General features: G+C 38.2%; 1 protein-coding gene across 1 annotated transcript in view; it reads right to left on the bottom strand.

Moving 5' to 3' along the window:
* Positions 1 to 17,973, bottom strand: part of LOC104465574 (SLAIN motif-containing protein 2-like) — a 22,089-nt gene extending 4,116 nt beyond the window's left edge. Inside the window, exons 1-4 of the mRNA XM_010078674.1 lie at positions 17,732 to 17,973; positions 8,340 to 8,488; positions 1,660 to 1,824; positions 84 to 245 (exon numbers count right to left, since the gene is read on the bottom strand). Coding sequence (XP_010076976.1) covers positions 84 to 245; positions 1,660 to 1,824; positions 8,340 to 8,488; positions 17,732 to 17,973 — 718 coding nt within the window. The remainder of the gene's footprint in view (positions 1 to 83; positions 246 to 1,659; positions 1,825 to 8,339; positions 8,489 to 17,731) is intronic.
* Positions 17,974 to 18,100: the final 127 nt, after the last annotated feature.

Consider the following 18,100-nt stretch of genomic DNA (forward strand, 5'->3'; position numbering starts at 1 on the left):
TCCTGCTAAGCAAATGCTGCTGCAGTTATTCAATAAAAAAAGATCAGCTGCTCCACTTCATTTTCAGGATGAAAAATACTTACTTTCTTCCTGCATTCGTGCTAAAATTTGCACATCTGTAACATCATTTAGCTTGTAATTAGACCCAATAGAGTCTTCATCCATCTCTGATGCACTTAATTCACTGTCCAGAGAGGACTGTGGACTTAGCAGAGGATTTCTATCTGCTGAACTTCTAAGATGACCTACAGAAAGAAAATAAAGTAATAGGAAATGTTAAAAAAAATGCAAAAATGCAAGCTCTATTTCCCTTCCTAGTAAAAGAACCACTAATCTGAAACCAGATGATGATGGAGACATGGAGTCTGACAGACCATTTGAAACACCTGATTGCAAACCTAGGCTGAAAATATAATTTACATAAGCAGAGCTTAGCCATTACCTTCTGAAAACTGTATAAAAATCATTATAATGGTGACAAAACAAATTCATGACATATAATCTGGTCTATGTGTACCCAGTTTCAACTGCTATGAAGTCTGCACAGCTCTTACAGAAAGAGCAACTGCATATCAACATGCATTTATGCTTTCATTCTCATCTCTGCACATTACTTTGTAAAATGGAAGTTTAACTATATCTTTGTTGACACTAAGGACTTGCTGTTTGGAATGCTTAAAATACAGTTTATCTGCAAATACTACCTGCTCTATGAACACATCTTTTCTAAACTATAACATATCAGAAAAGCTCTTCCCATTTGCTGCCTTCAGGTTTACACCCCATTTCCAGTTACATTTAATCTCTCTGCCCTGCAGGCAGATACAGGATTCTAGCACACAATACAGAGCAGAGCTATGTAAATTATAAAAAAAAAAAAACAAACCTGAGCGACAGCTCTGGTGAATACACTGCAGTGCAAGTCCACAGTGGACAACAGACAGTTGGATTGTCAATACAATGTTTTTTCATCTTCCCTGCAAGCTAACTTGAGTTAAAGTATACATAATAAGCCAACATTCTGGCTTCAGAGTAGAGATTATGTTCCAGGCATCATTTTTTCTGATGCAAATAAAGTGTCTATGGTACAGAATAAAGGCAGAAAACTTTGCCAGAAGTTAGCGTTTACACTGATGACTGCAAAGCCTCAAGGAATGCCTTTAACTAAAATACATGCTTCTTCCTTAGATTATGTTGTTCATATCTCAGAGGTACTGATGGATACATTGCGTACCAGATGCTTCAGTTAATAAGTAATAGGTAGCTGCAAAGACTTTACAACTACCAACACCTAACTTTTAAACACCTGCTATGCAACTTACATCTCAGTCAATTACAGGGGCGATTCTAGAAGCCGCTTAGGTATGCTGGGACTCCACAGAACTCATGCTAGATGTTTTGGCCTAACTGCTAATATGCATCAGGGATCTTAGGGACACAGACATCCAGAGAAAACATTTCAAATGTATCTCATGCCAGAAAGTCTGTAAGAAAGCCTTTCTTAAGAAGCTTAAATACTGCCTGATGCAAACAAAAAACTGACGAGTTTTTGATGTCTTAGTCTAGTTCACTGAAAACGTAATCTATTTGAGCACATTTTTGAAAGGAAGAGGAGAAAGAAGAAAGGGACAGACCAGACACTCACTCACACACACTTACCTGAGGTACCAGGAGGTATGAGCTGTTTCACTAAAGCAGATTTCACCGGTGTTGAAGAGGGAGAGTTGAAACCGCTGCTGTAGGGGCTACTGGTATTTGGACTATAGGAGCTTGTGTAACCAACCGCACTGAAAGGGCTGCTGTACAAACTCTGTCTCTTGAGAGCTGTATGAAAGAGGAGGAAAGTGACAGATTATACTGGAGGAACCAATAAAAAAATGAATACAATACAATATGATACCTTCAGTGTGATTTAATTACTATTGCAATTCAAGTAGACTGTTTCAGTCACCTGATTTCTTTATCTAGGAGATACAGCTATATTGTGGAAGGAGTGGGAAAAGAGGGCAAGACACAAATATTTTCCTGTAAAAATCAGATGTAAGATCACAACTGATCTCTACTCTTCACGTTCAATGTAGGCCCTGGGAAGCAGAAGGGAAGCAACTCAAAAGACAGTAGTAGCTAAGCTATGCTAACATACATCCTATGCACAATTACATACAAAGAAAAGCACACCACATAGTCTAGTTCTCTAGAATTCCCAGACCTGTCTAGATCACACAGTATTTCAACAGTAACCCCAAGACTGGCACCACAGAACTAAGCAATACAAATCTACAAAATTCCCCAAAGCATATGCTAAAATGAAAAACCATTAAGCATGGCAAATTTTTCTGTTAATATTTCTGGGTATGACGAACCTACTGGGCACAATAAAGCAAATTGACTGTAGAAAATATTCCCTTCTGCATACCTCCTGTTTCTAATGCTTTGGGATTTTTACGTCCATGGGTTCCAACTCCATGCAGGATAAAAGATCTAGAATTGGGTACTTTCCTCTGCTATTTAATGCAAATATTTCAATGCTAAAGTATTTTCAGATGAATTGTAACCAATGGTGAACATTTTCAGTATGACAGTGCGATTTCCCTAGTTGCGAGTTGTATGATTTGTATAGTTACTTAAATGGCTATTTTGTTCAGAAATTTCCATTTTATTTTAATATAATACAAAATGAAACTTCCGTGGGGGAAATGGACATCAAAGGAAATTTGGTCACTTTTGGTAAAATGAGTTCCTTCATTACTCAAGGTATTTTATGCCAAACATAACTGTATTTTAACAAAGAAAAATTAAAATACAATACATTAAACTGAAAGCTAGAGATCTAAGAGTAGATTAAGTTGCAGCCCATCTAGCTGCTAGAAACTAAACTCTTTAAGGCAGCATTGAAACTATGCATATATATCATAAACTGACAAGAACAGGCCAAGCAAGTGTATCACAATACACTAAAACAGTTCTAAAAAAAAAAAAAAAGCCAAAATTAAGCTATTCAAAGAATATTGTGTTACATTTGTTACTGAAAAAGGGCTTCAATTAGTGCAGTAATAATTAGGCTAATGATATTAGTGGACAAAAAAAGAGACAGGAATTGAACTCTAATTTGTTTACTAAAAATCCTTCTATTCATTTTAAGATGTTTTTGTTGTTGTTGTGACATTACAAGAAGCCAGAAGAGACTGCAGTTGCATGAAATGCTGCTTACAGCAGCAAAGCCTGCTTCAGCTCCTCCTCCCACCCCACTCTGGTCTTGGTCACTACCTCCTCAATTGTCTAGTTTTCTGTCTAGTCTGTGCTATTATCCAGACTTCTGAAGTGGATTTAGTTTAAAAACATTATTGCATCAGCGAATTAGTTTCTAGTAGCACCCAAAAAACCACATCATCCAACCAAATATATGGCAGAATGCAGCACATAGGCAGAAGCAGCAGAAATTAAAGTTGACTTTGCAGCACATTCTTTAAATTGCCCCTCATGTAAAGATGCTCTCTGGAGTCTAAACCAGTTAATACTACTAGTGTTTTAATTAGAGTAAAAATACAGTTACAGATAGGGGATGGAAAGTTTATATTCCAGCTTTCACTGCAAGTCTTAAGTGATACACATTAATTTCAGCAATTAGTGATTTAAATGAATTCTAGCAAGTATTCTTGACGTACCTCCAGTTTATTTTGAGAGCATCAGAAGGGAAATCTCAATTTTATTACAAAGCTCACTTAAAAAAACAAAACCGTTAATTACAAGCCGGTTGTATTCTGGTTGACTCTGATGAGATAGCTCCGTTGATAGCAAGTTCTTCTGGCATTCACATAGGAACCTCAAAGCATCTGTTCCAACTGAATCTTTCTTCTCAGGCCAAAAAAATTTACTTTTAATCTCTTGCCGAAAATGACAGCAAAAAACCCTAAAATCTAAGTCTGCACAACAGTTTTTTATTTTGTACTTATTATACAGACAAGTATTTTAAAATATTAACCACAAATTAGAAAACAATTGTACTACTGTATAACCTTCAAAACAGGTTCTTTGTACATATCCATGCAAAATATTTGATCCATAAAGATTTCTTTAGATGAAAGAAAGCATACTTCTGTTACAAAGTATGCTCTGGTACAGCAGTTTTCATCCTAGCTAATGTGAACTTATAGTTTCCTCAGCACTGTATTTTTACCCAGGAAAAGGCTGGATTGAAACCATTTTTCTGGCTTAGAATTCCTAAAGTTTTTCCAACAGGGATTTCCGTAACTTGGGAAGACATTACTGTTTTTACAGCAAAAAGAGATATGGCTTTTATTAGGAATGTCAGAGAACATTAGTAAGATAACTCATTTTAATGTTAAAATTATGCTTTATTAGATGAAACATTAGCTTACAACAGATTACACATCAGCTTTCAAAACTCCACAGGGGAAGGTTAGTGATCAATATTTTTATTTTAATGTAGTTTTTTTTTTTTTTTAACATTCAGAATCAGTATGCATTGTCCAATTTATTTTAGTCAACATTTGGTTAAATTGGTCTTGCAGCTCTCTTTTGGTCTAGAAAATAGGAATAGAAAAATTTGAGCGAAGAACTCATGCTCAGGTTGTTCAGAAGATCTACTGTATGAACGAGGTTCAATTTTTCCAAATGATAGAGACCTGATAATTATTTTTGTTACTATTAGGTGACAAATGTATTCTAGGAGTCCCAGTAGTAATTCAAACCAATCATTAGCGAAGTCTGTCACTGACACCAAAGCTAGCTAAATAGTTGGTTTGGAACTAGCTCAGTGCTTAACTGAAAAGTCAAACTTGCTCACCACTGAAAATATCAATAGGTCTTTTACACATACAGCCACACAGTTCTCCTACCAGCTATACTGATCATGCCTTTGATTTCAAATATTTAAATAAAAATGCTGCCTCAGTAAAAACCGCAATCCAACCAAAGTTACTTTTTTCTAATTCTGTGCAACTATGTCTTAAGAAGACATCTCTTCTAGAAATTCTTCTGCCTAGTATTTCTCTGTTCCTCCAGTTGCTTTCTTGATTTTTGACCACCATGTTGTGGAAGCCATGGTTTCCCACCAAGACGAAATGCACTCTTGCACTTTTCACCAAGGACTTGAGGCATGGCTAAGAGAGGTCTTTGCACCAGAAAATACCCAAAGTTCCCTCTAGTCTGAATGTGCTTCCAATACTGAGCTAGACTCGCTCTGCAATGGTAAACCTGAACTAACTAGTGAGAAGGGACTGCGTATCCTGTGTTCTCAGTAACTGCCCACGTAGTATGGAGCTGAAAGTCGCTCTTTGCTCCTTTATCATCACACAATGGAAAAGATTACTTTATAAGAAGGAAGAGCAAAATGTGGAATACAGGAGTGCATTTGAGACTGAGAAACAGCAAAAAGATAGAAGATTAGAAGAGAAAGGAACAGTAGTAAGAAAAGCCTTATCCATAGAGACTGGAACTGAAATTGATAAACTCAGCCAGTAACTAGTAATAGGTTAAGTGATGGGTCCATGAGGTACAAGTACTATGTAAAAGTCACAAGATATTCCAGAAGTTGTTGGATAGGAAACACACAAAGTTACAAGCAGCTTCATGCTACCCTGTATCTGTAAGTAGACTGGTTGCTCTAAAGTATGACTATTTTTTGTTACAAATTCACTTTTCCATGCAATCTGCTCCAACCAGCAGTATTAGTGCCCATCTCTTCTACTGCTTATATTGTCCCCTATTAGTACTATAGATGAGTTGCGGCATTCTTGCAAGGATCACTGCCAGAGGCAGATTCTCAGGTCTATGGAAAAAGGAGGCAAAGTTGCCTAGACACATCATTTGAAGGATCAAACTTTCAAGTTTGTCCATTTCATAGGGAAGCTTCCTGACGCTCTGCTTCAACTATGACTGAATTTTTAAGGATACCCTACGGGCAAAACAATTTGTGGTACTCCTGGAAGACTTCTACTCAGTTCTGAAAATAGTTAAACAATTAATAGGAATTGTTCATGTTTAACCTAACTGCTATCCAGGCCTAAATACTCAGTAGTATTCAAACTCCCAAACTTGTATCATCATTCATAAATCCCTGTGATCTGGGTTTTCATTGTTTAGAATTTCAGTCTTTGTCGGTAGCAAACTAAGTATCATAGTAACTGTTCAGGAAGATTGTTAACAGACATTTGTCAAGGCAGCATACACAAAGCAAAAGAAACAGGGAAAACAGGGAAAGTCCAAAGAGGACTCATACTGAAGGCACTTTCACCATTAAGCTCATGATTTTTATAAGACCAAGAAATGGACTTCTCACACGATCTAACAGCAATCTTTTGAAATTTTATTACGCACGATTTTAGTACAAACAGAATAAGGACTTAATTGCTCAAGAAAAGAATCCAAGGAGGGGAAAAAATGTTACAGATAAAAAAACCAAACTCAGCACAAAGTTTATGTATAACTGTGATGGGTTAGCCCTTGGCTGGGGGCCAAACCACACACACCCGCTCACACAATTCCCACCCAATGATAGGGGAGAGAATAAAAGGGTTAAATGGTAAAGAGGACTCGTGGGTTGAGATAAGGACAATTTAATAACTAAGCTACAATAATATTAAAAACAATACTATATACAAATATACAAATGAGTGATACACAGTGATACTGCTCCGCCCCACCCAATGACCAAAGGCCCAGCCCACTCCAGGCCAGTGACCCCAGAGGAGGGAGGGAATGAGTGATACATAATGATACTGTCCCCCCACCCAATGACCAAAGGCTCAGCCTGTTGCCAGCTAACGAACCCCAGAACTACACTCACGATTCCCCCAAACGGGGGGAGGAGGGGGGTGCACTGCTCCTGGAGGCACTCACGGAACGGAGATAACAGCCCGAGCATCCCAGACCGCAGTGGGGGGAAAACAACCACCTGGCCACAGCTAATGATCCCCCCGGAGAGGGAGGATCCCAAAACTCATGGAGCGGAGATAACGATTCAAGCGTCCCAGGCTGAGAGAGCTGACCACAGTGTGTGTGTTGGGGGGGAAAGGCCTTAGGAGAGCAAATGCAGACACCTGAAGCAAGATGATCTGAGGCCCGAGGGAAGCAAAAGAGAGAGCTCTCCCCGAAGTGTCCTCACCTATATACTGGGCATGACGTGTATGTTATGGAATAAATCACTGGTCAGTCTGGTTCTCAATCTTAACCTAAGAGCAAATCCTATGCTAGCAAGCAGCTGTCCTTCTTCCCTGGTCTGCTGTCCTTGGCAGCAGCACAAAACATCATTCTTATCAGCTCCTCCTGAGCATAAATCCAAAACACAGCCTCTTGATAGCTATTTATGAAGAAGAGGAAAACAAAATTTCTTTCTGCTTAACCCAGGACAATAACCATGTAAAAGAGCTGGTAGTTGGGAACACTCCTCAAACTGTGTTCACATATTCTTAGCTCAAGTCCCGCCATTCTGCTAATTCCTGAAGATGAAAGTTAAAAAAAAAGACCACATGTAGCACAAGACTGCAAAAAATTGAAATAGAGGGAGAAAAGAGATATTAACAGCAAGAAAGAAAGTTATGTCTCAGTGTAACTTTTTTTAAAAAATAAAAATAGGCTCTAACAAATTAAAATATAGCAAGAAACCAGATGGACAGAGAATTCTACTCAGACCTCAGCATTTTGCTGCTGGTTTGACATCAAAAGGCTGGGAATAAGAGGGTGGAGAATGTAGGCTTTCATCCTCACACCGCTAAACTCTCAGTCCTTCTCCAGTTTTGAATACAACCAACTAATTCGTACTGAGGAAGAATCACGAACTCTGGATTTTTTAGTATGACTATGGATTTTTTAATATGACTGTGAAAAGATCTGCAATTACTGGGGATGGAAGGAAAATAAATCAATATTAACCGCCTCAAGTTATTAAAGGACTTCAGACTTCATTTCCTTAGATGAAATAAAATAGCTCACCTAGCAGAAAACTAAGGTCCGTGTTAACAGTACCAAGTACCTAACAATTATGATAGTTTAATAGAGGCTTCTATTTCAAAATAAGACAAGAAAACCTCTGAGTTAAGAACATTGTGTCTTCCTGAAAACTTATGACCCACACTGTAACTATGCAGGTAGTATAAAACTCTGAAATCATGACTCATGGTCTAATGCTTCCTTTCATTTATTCATACAGTCCAGAAAATCAGTAGAACGAATTGCTGTTTGCAAACCACAATGAAAACTTCAGTCAGAAGCAACTCCTGGATCTCACCCTCTTCTCTCACAACTATCTATTGGCTAATTCTGACTCTGTTTCAGAATAAGTACGTACAGCCCAGTAGTGTTAGTAAGCAGGAACTCACCTGACATTGTCTGTTCCAGCCTGTGGATCAGCAACTTTTTAGCACATTCAATGTCAGGAGTTGGGTAATCCAATACCTGCCTGCACCAAACTAAGGGGCTGACACATTTTTGCACCGGAGTCAGTTTCTTCTTTGGGGACATATATAACCTGAAAATGAGAAAAAAAAATAATCTATGATGACAAGACAAAATAAGCACAAGATCAGGCATGTAACAAAATACCACATACTATGCTATTTCTATTTTTAAACTATCTACACTGCAATCCCAAAATATAAAGAAAGCACAAGTTTTACCTTTAAATTAAATATTCTGGATACAGTATAATACTGATAACATGGCTACCCAACGACTTGCAGCAGGAAGTGATCCCTATATTGCTACACTGGGATATGTTGATTAATATGCCAGAAACAAAAATGTCTTTTCAGAAACATTAGGTATATGGACAATTTCATTATGTTACAAAAATCTACAAATCAGGGTTAATCTTTTCAGATTTAAGTAATATTCACCTGAAAGAAGGAAATATAGCACTATGCAATATGCAACTGTTGTTTTCCTAAACACAAAGATAATACCAAGTGGTAAGCATCTTAATAGCCAAGGAACAGTGCTGAAGTGCACAGAACACACCTACTATTTCAGTATCCTTGAAAAAAAACATTTCATTTTTACTTATAATTTCTATTGTAGCACCTGATCCTTTAGTTTTCCTTTGAACACAGAACAAAAGGACCATCTCTGTCCTAAGGCCTATACAGTCAAGCATTAAAAGCAAGGAACAAGAGAATGCACATAGAGTAGAGAGAAATAATGAGACCATACTGTTCTTCAGGACATGCCAAGGCCTTTGCCCATCAGCACTACCATTCATTTATTTTAACATCAGCATTCCATGACTGAAGAAAGAAGTATTCCAGTTTAAAGGCCCTAGAAATTTAGCCGAAAATGTCTCTTCCCTCAACAAACTGACTAAAGTCACAACCAATCACACTTAAAATAGGGATATTTAAGCCTTATCTTTGGTCTAGAACCAAACTTGGAAATGTGCTTCAGCAAAAGACCACAGTGAACTGCAAGATCTACAGCTCTAACTAGAGCTTACGCATACACAGAAACAGTTAAATGAGTGTTTCTTCTAGGCGTAATGACAGACTTCATACTCCAAGTGAATATGGTTGTACGCTACACACCATAGCTTAGGAACATTTGACAGCCTAATCAGCCATGTTTCCATACAAAACAGCAAAAATTCCTGTTTCCTTTATGCCAATGACAACAACAACACAGAAGTTATTTCCTACAGCTCTATTAAGAGATTATTAGCTGATCCTTCCTTTGTAATCTAGAACTTTAATTCAGTTTGTTCTATAAACAGCTTTAGAAGATTTTTTTTTTTAATTACTACCCTTAAGGTCACATTCTTACAAAAGCTTCCCAAGAAGCATGCTTATAAAACCATCCCAAATATCTTACCCAAAACACTGATCGCTTTGTTTAGAGCATGCTCTGAAACACTCTTCCCTCATAAACACTGAAATTATAAAGCTATGTTCAAAAATCCTCTTTCCTGCATTTGCATTAGCTGCCAGGTTTTCGAAGAAAAATTAAGCCGTTTGCAACAATGCAAATAGCCACTGCCAAATATGTCCACGTAGCTTACACTGGCCAGTATAATGCTGGTTGTTAAAACTGATTTTATAGAAATCCTGACAACTTTCACAAGCACTCTGCCCACAAGAAAAGCTAAGAGCCCATCACGTATTTAAGGCCTGAAGATCCTTAGAAAGCACAAAAATCACTCAATTTTCACAGTTCTATGCAAACAATTACACGAATTGCTGTACTTTCTCCAATTATCTGCATATAGTTAAAAGCAATTTTTAACATTTACTAGCTCTCTAACATTTTGAATTTACTGTCTTTTTAGCATTTATTTGCCTGTACTCTTTTCTGTCCTAAAGTATGTTTATACAATACAAAGAGGTGTCAAAGCCAACAAAGCCAAGGTTTGTGCTGTACAGGCTAGACTCACTCCTAGTTCTCTAGATAGCTGACATGCCTTGCTGTGGTTGAGAAGTTCCATGCACATTTGAAGTGTATACAGTAATACCCAGTATAACAGGCAAGAAATGGAAGTGCATGTCCTCTTTGAGAGACACACAAAAGGGGTATCTTGAACAAACCTACAAAACTAATCAAAATGGCACCTGCTGTTTTAAGTTCCAACACATTCTTTTCTACAGTTCCCAGCTGTTGCATTTGTTTCACAAGTAGTATATTTACTGAAGCAATCCAGGCTCACACAGCTCCCACTTTTCCACCTCTCCTTCTAACCAAACATACACCACAGATTCTCCTACCCCCCCCCTCCAAGCCTTTGCTTCACACCCTACATTTCAAGAAGAGACAGAACTTCAGAATATACACATTTCCTGCAACTCCACTACCTCATGACAAACACCTGTGCATCGACACAGAACACAAGGACTCTTTCCAGGACAGTTTCTTGCACATCATACAACCATGAAGTCTCATTATTATAAAGCAGTGACCTTAATTCTCCTTCTGACAAAGAACAGATAATCTCAAATTTTGAAACTGATGTAAGTCTACTTGCACTGCCCAATTTGGATTGAAAAAAAAGACCAAGGGGAATGCTAAGGATTGGAATGATGCTTCTACTACTTCTTGCTCTCTTCCCAACAGGAGGAAGGGAAAAAGAACAAAAAGGAAACTACGAAGTATGTACAAGTAACTTCACACAGTTAAGCAACATTTTTTGTCAAACTACTGTTTGACCCAAAAGATATAGGCCCTCCTTAGCTGAAGTGCTTTCCAGAAGAGATTCATTTCCATTTGTACCTCTTTCTGCATTCTACAAGAACGCAACAGCACTGACTGTCAGTGCGGCAACTTCAGGATTGAAGATTACCAGCGTGACTTCATACGTCTTTGAACACTACTACATCAATTCCCCAAAACAGGAAGTTTGAAAATGACTGAGGAAGCTGGCAGCTTACAGTTACCACCCATACTACAAATGTTAACACGCCAGAAAACTATGCTGCAATTTCTCCACAAGAGAGTAAAGAGTCTACAATTCAGTGACACACAGTCAAGTAAAAAAAAGCCCAGGATGTTCAATCTATTTTGAAACGCTAAGAAGCCCAGACACTATGATTCTACTGCACGCAGTAACATTCCCTTCCTTCAGCTGTCCCTAGTCAACTATGCCACAGCAGCACCCATCTGAAGTCTAAGGCAGCCAGGGGCTCCACCGATTAGTTCCAGGAAGACGCAGCACAAAAAGGGCAGAGCTTTTGCTGAAAGACTGCAGTCACTGCAAGCTCATATGATAACGCCAGCCAAATGGGACAGGCTGCACTAGGACATAGGTGAGTCAGAAAAGGCTTTGAATAAAGAGGACACTTAGGTAGAAATGGAATACCTGCAAAGGGATTACCTCACCTGAGGAACACCTCCCAGTGCATTAAAATACAAGAGGTTAGTAGCCACAGGCATGAAATCAGAAGCCAAGATTCTAATCAAAGAGAAAGGAGGAGCCTTTTTGTACCAAAATCCTTCTACGGCTCCAGTAAAAGAGTGGAAGGAAAAACATGCAAATGAAGATGAAGTCACAGATCTGAATTAGAAAGAAGATGGCAAGTAGAAGGAACTTGAGTTAAAGCTCATTTATTTTAGCCACATTCACTTTAAGGGAAAACGGGCAAGTACAATACAGGCAACAAAACAAGAGAGCAGACAAAATGTTTGAGACAAAAGCAGAATCAAGAATCTTCAGAAACTGAAGAGAAGACGTGAATAAAAAACAGATACCTAAGGCCAGATCATTAAAAATTTCTCCTAAAATACAGGAGGGAAATCCCATAAGGAAAAGTTACTAAAAATAAACAAATCAGAAGACAGTAATACTGGACAGTCTTGGAGACAGGCAATTTAGAACACAGTGTCAAAACAAACTCTTTTAGATCAATCTAAAACTTTCAGGAGATCCTATCTGGAGCAACTTAAGTAAGTTAAAATCTAAGATGGATTTTAAACAAACGGCTACAAGTAAAGATCTGAAGAGAATCTCCAAGAATTTCAAAGGAAAAAAAAAAAAACCAACCCAAAACCTAAGTGACATCGCTGCACCTATCTGGCCCACAGATTTCCTCTTTCCTTCTCCCCCACCCCTGAAAAGTTCCTATCCTGCAGTTGTAACTGAGACACATCACTCAAGTCTGTAATTACTGATTTGTGGGTGTACTTAACTGAATGCTTCGAGTTCTGAGAGGTAGATAAGTTACAGCAAATTACTCTCAAAAATAAGATACTACAAAAATACTTTGACAATCTCATTAAACCTTCATATTAAAGCAGCATGTCTCAACTACACGATGCAATTTTCAAGTAGAATTGAGAGTATTCAGAGAGGTTGCAAAGTGCAATTAGGAACACAACTACCTTCCTGTCACCAACAATTAAAGACAATTAGCTGTGCCCTGGCTAGTTGCTGGGAATTATAGCCACTATTCATTTCCTCATCTCAAAAGAACATGTTGCTGTCTGAAAGGGACATGTCAGAATGTGAAACAGGAGCCTTCCAAAGCTTGAACACTCCTCTAACACCATCATGTAACTTCCCTAGAACTGTCACACAAACTCCATACAAGTGTCCACTGCTTGAGCAGCTTTTCAGAGGGAATTTGTTTGAGCACATATGCTCTAACATGGTATTGTTGATACTTACATGAAATAGAGAAAAATTGAGAAGTTCTGTGTCCTGCTAAATGTGTTCCAAAATAAAACTACTTAATGACAAGGCTTGAGAGCTCTACCAACACCTACAATAAGTAGAAATGTGAATCATGCTTAAGCAAGACACGATTATGAAGTAAATTTCAGGAACACCATTAAGACAATAAAGAAAATTCATGTCAAACCTTTCATGATATCCAAATATGAAGGATGTTTAAAAGTCATAAATATCACACAAGAAGTTAGAAACAGAAAAAAATTTATTCCCTTCAAAAAACCATGGATATCTCAAAGACATTAGCCAAATGGAATATTATTTGATGTTGCCAGTTGCTTCACTATACGAACTGGTAACTTCTGTAATCCTTAGTTCTCTCACATGCTTCTTTTCATGTTACCTTCCTAGTTCGAAAAGACCTATCTGCATTTGGTTAAAAACTAACAACTTTAAATCAGATTGACATAAGTCTGACACAAAATGAAAAGCATTGATTTCTCTTTTATTTAGGTCACAGGGCAGGAATCAGAAGCTGTCCAATTTCCAAGAGGCCTAAACCACATTAATATAATGAAATTTTAGAAGTCAAAGAGAAAATGCTATAATGTAATTTTAGCAACTGGATTTCATTCACATGCAGCTCTATCCTAAGATAAACGCTCATCCTACACTTTACTAGCTCACTATGGCAAACTTTAGGGTTCCAAAACAAAGCTAGTGCTCAAGGGACATTCAGCAACATGAGATGAAAGACAATCATTACAGGTCACAATCACGTTTTTATTGTCTGTATCTCAAAATAGCCACTCAGCCAGCTAACTGGAATAGATGGTTAGAACAGAAATGTAAGCTGTTAAAAACAGGTGCCAATTTAATAGAAATAGCAGCTGAATGAGAGTGTGTATAATAGTAAAGGCACTTGCCTTCCATTTTAACTAAACAGGATATATAACCAATCCGAGGTCTTCAAAAACACTGAAAATATTACTTTGAACAATTAACACGAACAACCCACCAATAATTTCACTTCAAGCACACAGTAACTGTCTTTTATTTGTAAATGAAGTCAGTCAGCTGTTAGCTATTTCAGCCCTACCAAGGAAACTAGATTGGAGTGACATGAAAACATTGGTAAGTGCTAGGCCAGCTTTTATAGCACTGTCATTTAAAGAGGACGCAACTGTTCAGAAGTTTGCTAAGCAATTATACATACAAAACAGACACACAGCAAGCTCTATACTCTTTCATGCACATACTGCATATAAATTTTGAAGAAAAAAAAGTACTGTATGTTCTGCTTACATTTAAAAGAAAGCTTCTCAGAAAGCTTAGGTATATGACAGTGTAACAAGTTACCACGAAGCAAGTTAAAGTGGATTCACAGCACATTAACTAATCTACAGTAATTGCCCACATGTGCACACTTATCCTGCAATAAACTTGAGATAGCTCACTTTTTAAAAGAAGCATAGCAAGCCACTTTGTGCACTGTTACTAAATTGTCTCGAGTGTGCTACACATCCACACCCAACCTTACCCAGCAAGTCAGACAAGGACTGTGTACTGCGTCCTGCCTGCACTCGGGTCCCCCTTCATGCCCTTTTGCCTTCTAAATTAATTAATAAAATGACCAGTTCAGATTGAAATTTGAAAAAAATTAAATTTCATCCAATCTGTTTCAAAAACAGCTGAACGGAACAGCCCTAGAATAGATTACCAAAGTCACTGTTAACTTCTTGAGGAAGTAATTAGCAGGCCTAAAGCAAAGTCTCCATGGGACAGGTACAGGTCAGTACTGTGTGCATGTGTACCTATTTGCAACCTTCAGCACCCTATTAGGAAGAAAGTTTCAGCACACTAACCAGGATTCAGAAGCATATGGCCAAGAAACTCAATCTAAATTCACTGAAATATTTTTAGTCATTTCCCATACGACTTGATTGTCTCATTTGCTAAACTGTTTGAAACAAAATATATCTGGATTTAACTAACCACAGCAAAAAAAAAAGAAACAAGCAAAAATATAAACAGTACCAAAGTTCACTAATACTGTAGTGCAGTTTTAGTAGCCAATGCTGCTACTAAAGCAGCAGCATCACAGTTCTTTCCACTTGTTAGTAAAACTAGTTCTACTGTCTCCTTTAATTTTTCACTTTACACTTCCATCCTGTGTCCTTCTGTCCTGCTTTTCTCTAAAAGCATTTAAAAATGAGCTGATCAACTCCAAAATATAAATTAAAAAAAACCCAAACCACATATTCCAGTCACAATATCAACTGGTCCATCTTAAATTCATAGCCAAACTTCACAGGCACTAATCCCACGTGAGCATTAAATGTAAACCAGTGTAACTGTAGCAGTGAAGAAAACTATTTCTTCTGCCTTTACAACGCTGCATACAATTTCATAACGAGCCATATGAACACACGGACTGGAAAAATGCCCATATTACACAAAGTAGAGAGAACAGAGATAATCATCATCTTCATCATCTATTATTTCCCACAGCAAGGTCCTTCTGAGATCAAAAGTAAAGACAAATCTAGGCTTCTCTATGTAGGCAATCAAAACAGGCAAGATGAATCTATTTTTCATGCACAAACTCTGATTTAAATTTAGTTTGTTTCCATGTGAGGTTTCCTCAACTGCTAAGTGGTCTTTGATTTCTACAGTGGTACAATCCCATAGTTTAAACAGGATTTTGGGTTAAGCAGGAGTGATCCAAATCCATTTGAACCTGAAGGAGTTCACCTGAGGTTTAAATTTCATTTACTACATTCACCCTTTCAGTTGATTCAATTACTTTTTGAGTGACCTTGCATAACTGATGCCTTACAAGCCTTTATGAAACAGTTTAAAGGGAAGAAATCCACTTACTCATATCATCCCTCTTATTTTCACACGGCTGTTTCATTTTGATTGCTCCACTAGCCCTCTAAAAATTTCCACCTTCATTTACAGCAATAACTTCCATTCATCAAATGCACAAGTACAAAGTCATCCTACCTTCATAAGAAAAAAAAAATGAGTTTAAAGTATTTAGTGCTTCAGCTGTTGAATTAAATGGTGTTCAGAAATTCCAGGAGTTTGATTTCCATTTTTATAGAACAATTTGGGAAAAAATCACAAGTCAATCTAGCCAAACCACATCTATCATTAATTGCATATTAAAATATAGCATGAAGAGACAAAAGGTTTTTTAATTACAGTCATATTTCTTGATATGTACAATAAGTAGATTTTAACAACTGCTCTTTTCTAGGTGCATGCTTTTGTGTCTTAGTCATTGTCCCATGTCAGAGATTGAAAATTAGTATTATAGTTGCCAAAATATTAGCAAACGAATGAAGACATGTAATAGACTACATTTAAGTTTTGCTGTCTTTTGAGGACGAGAACTTGCATAGAAACATGACTGAAGCCACAATAACAGACACAGAAAGTAATGTGCCAAACACCTGGCATCTGTGAAAGCAGTGCTCAGTGAACTATGCCACCTTCCCATGAGCATACAGAAATGCATGAACAAAAACATACAGCACTTATGCCCTCACTGTCAGCATATGTTCTGCTGTGACATGAACTTTCACTGAAGAGATGCGTTATGCTGCCCATGATTTAGGATTAATATATAAAATGATAACATCTATTCTCAATAGAATTCATGACATCCACAAATTTGGCCATCCCACTCCAAACTTACTGTACAAATGTAGCATATTATATTTCCCTTAAGTGCCATAAACAAGTAGATTACAAGGCATAAACTGAGAAATAAGAGTAGCTGCTTTGCACAGCCTCATCATCTGGAAGATGATGCCTTCTGTTAATTTAGTAAACTCATGCTGGATGAGAACAAACTTATTGCCTCATACTTCTTCAGTGGATCAGGCTGGATGTCAGGCAAATTACTTCTCTGAGCAAGTGTACACATTGTCTCATCCGTGAGCAACTAGAACACTGCTCCTGCATGGAACCATTCCAGCATTTTTAAAGGTGTTTCTAACTCTGAAAGACATTTTTGCTTGTTTTTTAAATTCATCTGTGTGTTCCCTCCCAAAAAAGACCTTTCTAGATGAACCTACAACCAGTTCTGACTTAAGTCAAACTGCTTTTGGTACACTTTTCCACCCTGTACATGCTTCCCTTGCATTTCTCTGTTGACACTGTGCTCCTACCCACTACTTTTCCTGCAGCTCTAATGCTGCTCCTCAACTAGTGTCATAGGAAACTTCAAAAAGACAGTTGGAGAACAGCACGACTTTAAGAGAGAGCAAATCTTGATTCTCAGTAGAAACTCATCCAAGTGTAATAGACAAGGTGAACAGCCATCTGTAGGTTTTTCTGCTGGAGCAGCAGGGTAAGCAGTCCATTTAAAAAAAGAGGAACTGCCTAAGGTAAACTGTGATCCTGCATTGTTAGCAATAAATGAAAACACCTCAGGACAACACATTTACGAGATGAAGAAGTATGTTAAATTTGCTGCCTTCCCAGCTGAAAGAAATCAAGGCTTAAAATACGTTTGATGCACATCTGAAGAAGTGCAACAGTACCTGTGGGCTAATCCTGCCCTACCCCAGAAATTTTTCACAAGCTTCTCAACGCCTCCACACCTTCTGAACTTACGAAAACACTGACAACCAATTTTGCGGTGGAACTGGAGCCTGCTCCAGTCTCCAGGTGACCCGATGCAATACTGTCACCGCGGCAGAAGAAAAGCGGACCTGCAGGCCTCCAGGGAGGTGCGACGTGATGTGCAGAAACCAAAACACCCTTCCCCTGGAGACTTCAATACGTCTTGGAGAGCTAATCCCTTCCTCCAGCCCCAGAGGGCGAGGCTGCCTCCCTACACAAAGCCCCGAGACCATCTCCGACACCGGGCACACGTCTGGAAACGGCCCCTTCCTCCCGGGGACGGAGGGGAAGGAGACGACAGTGACCTCCCCGCCTCCCAGCGGCGGGGGACGACGGAAAGAGGCGTCCCCACCCCACCTC

This window comes from Pterocles gutturalis, unplaced genomic scaffold, assembly GCF_000699245.1.
Source record: "Pterocles gutturalis isolate BGI_N339 unplaced genomic scaffold, ASM69924v1 scaffold12633, whole genome shotgun sequence".
NCBI lineage: Eukaryota > Metazoa > Chordata > Aves > Pterocliformes > Pteroclidae > Pterocles > Pterocles gutturalis.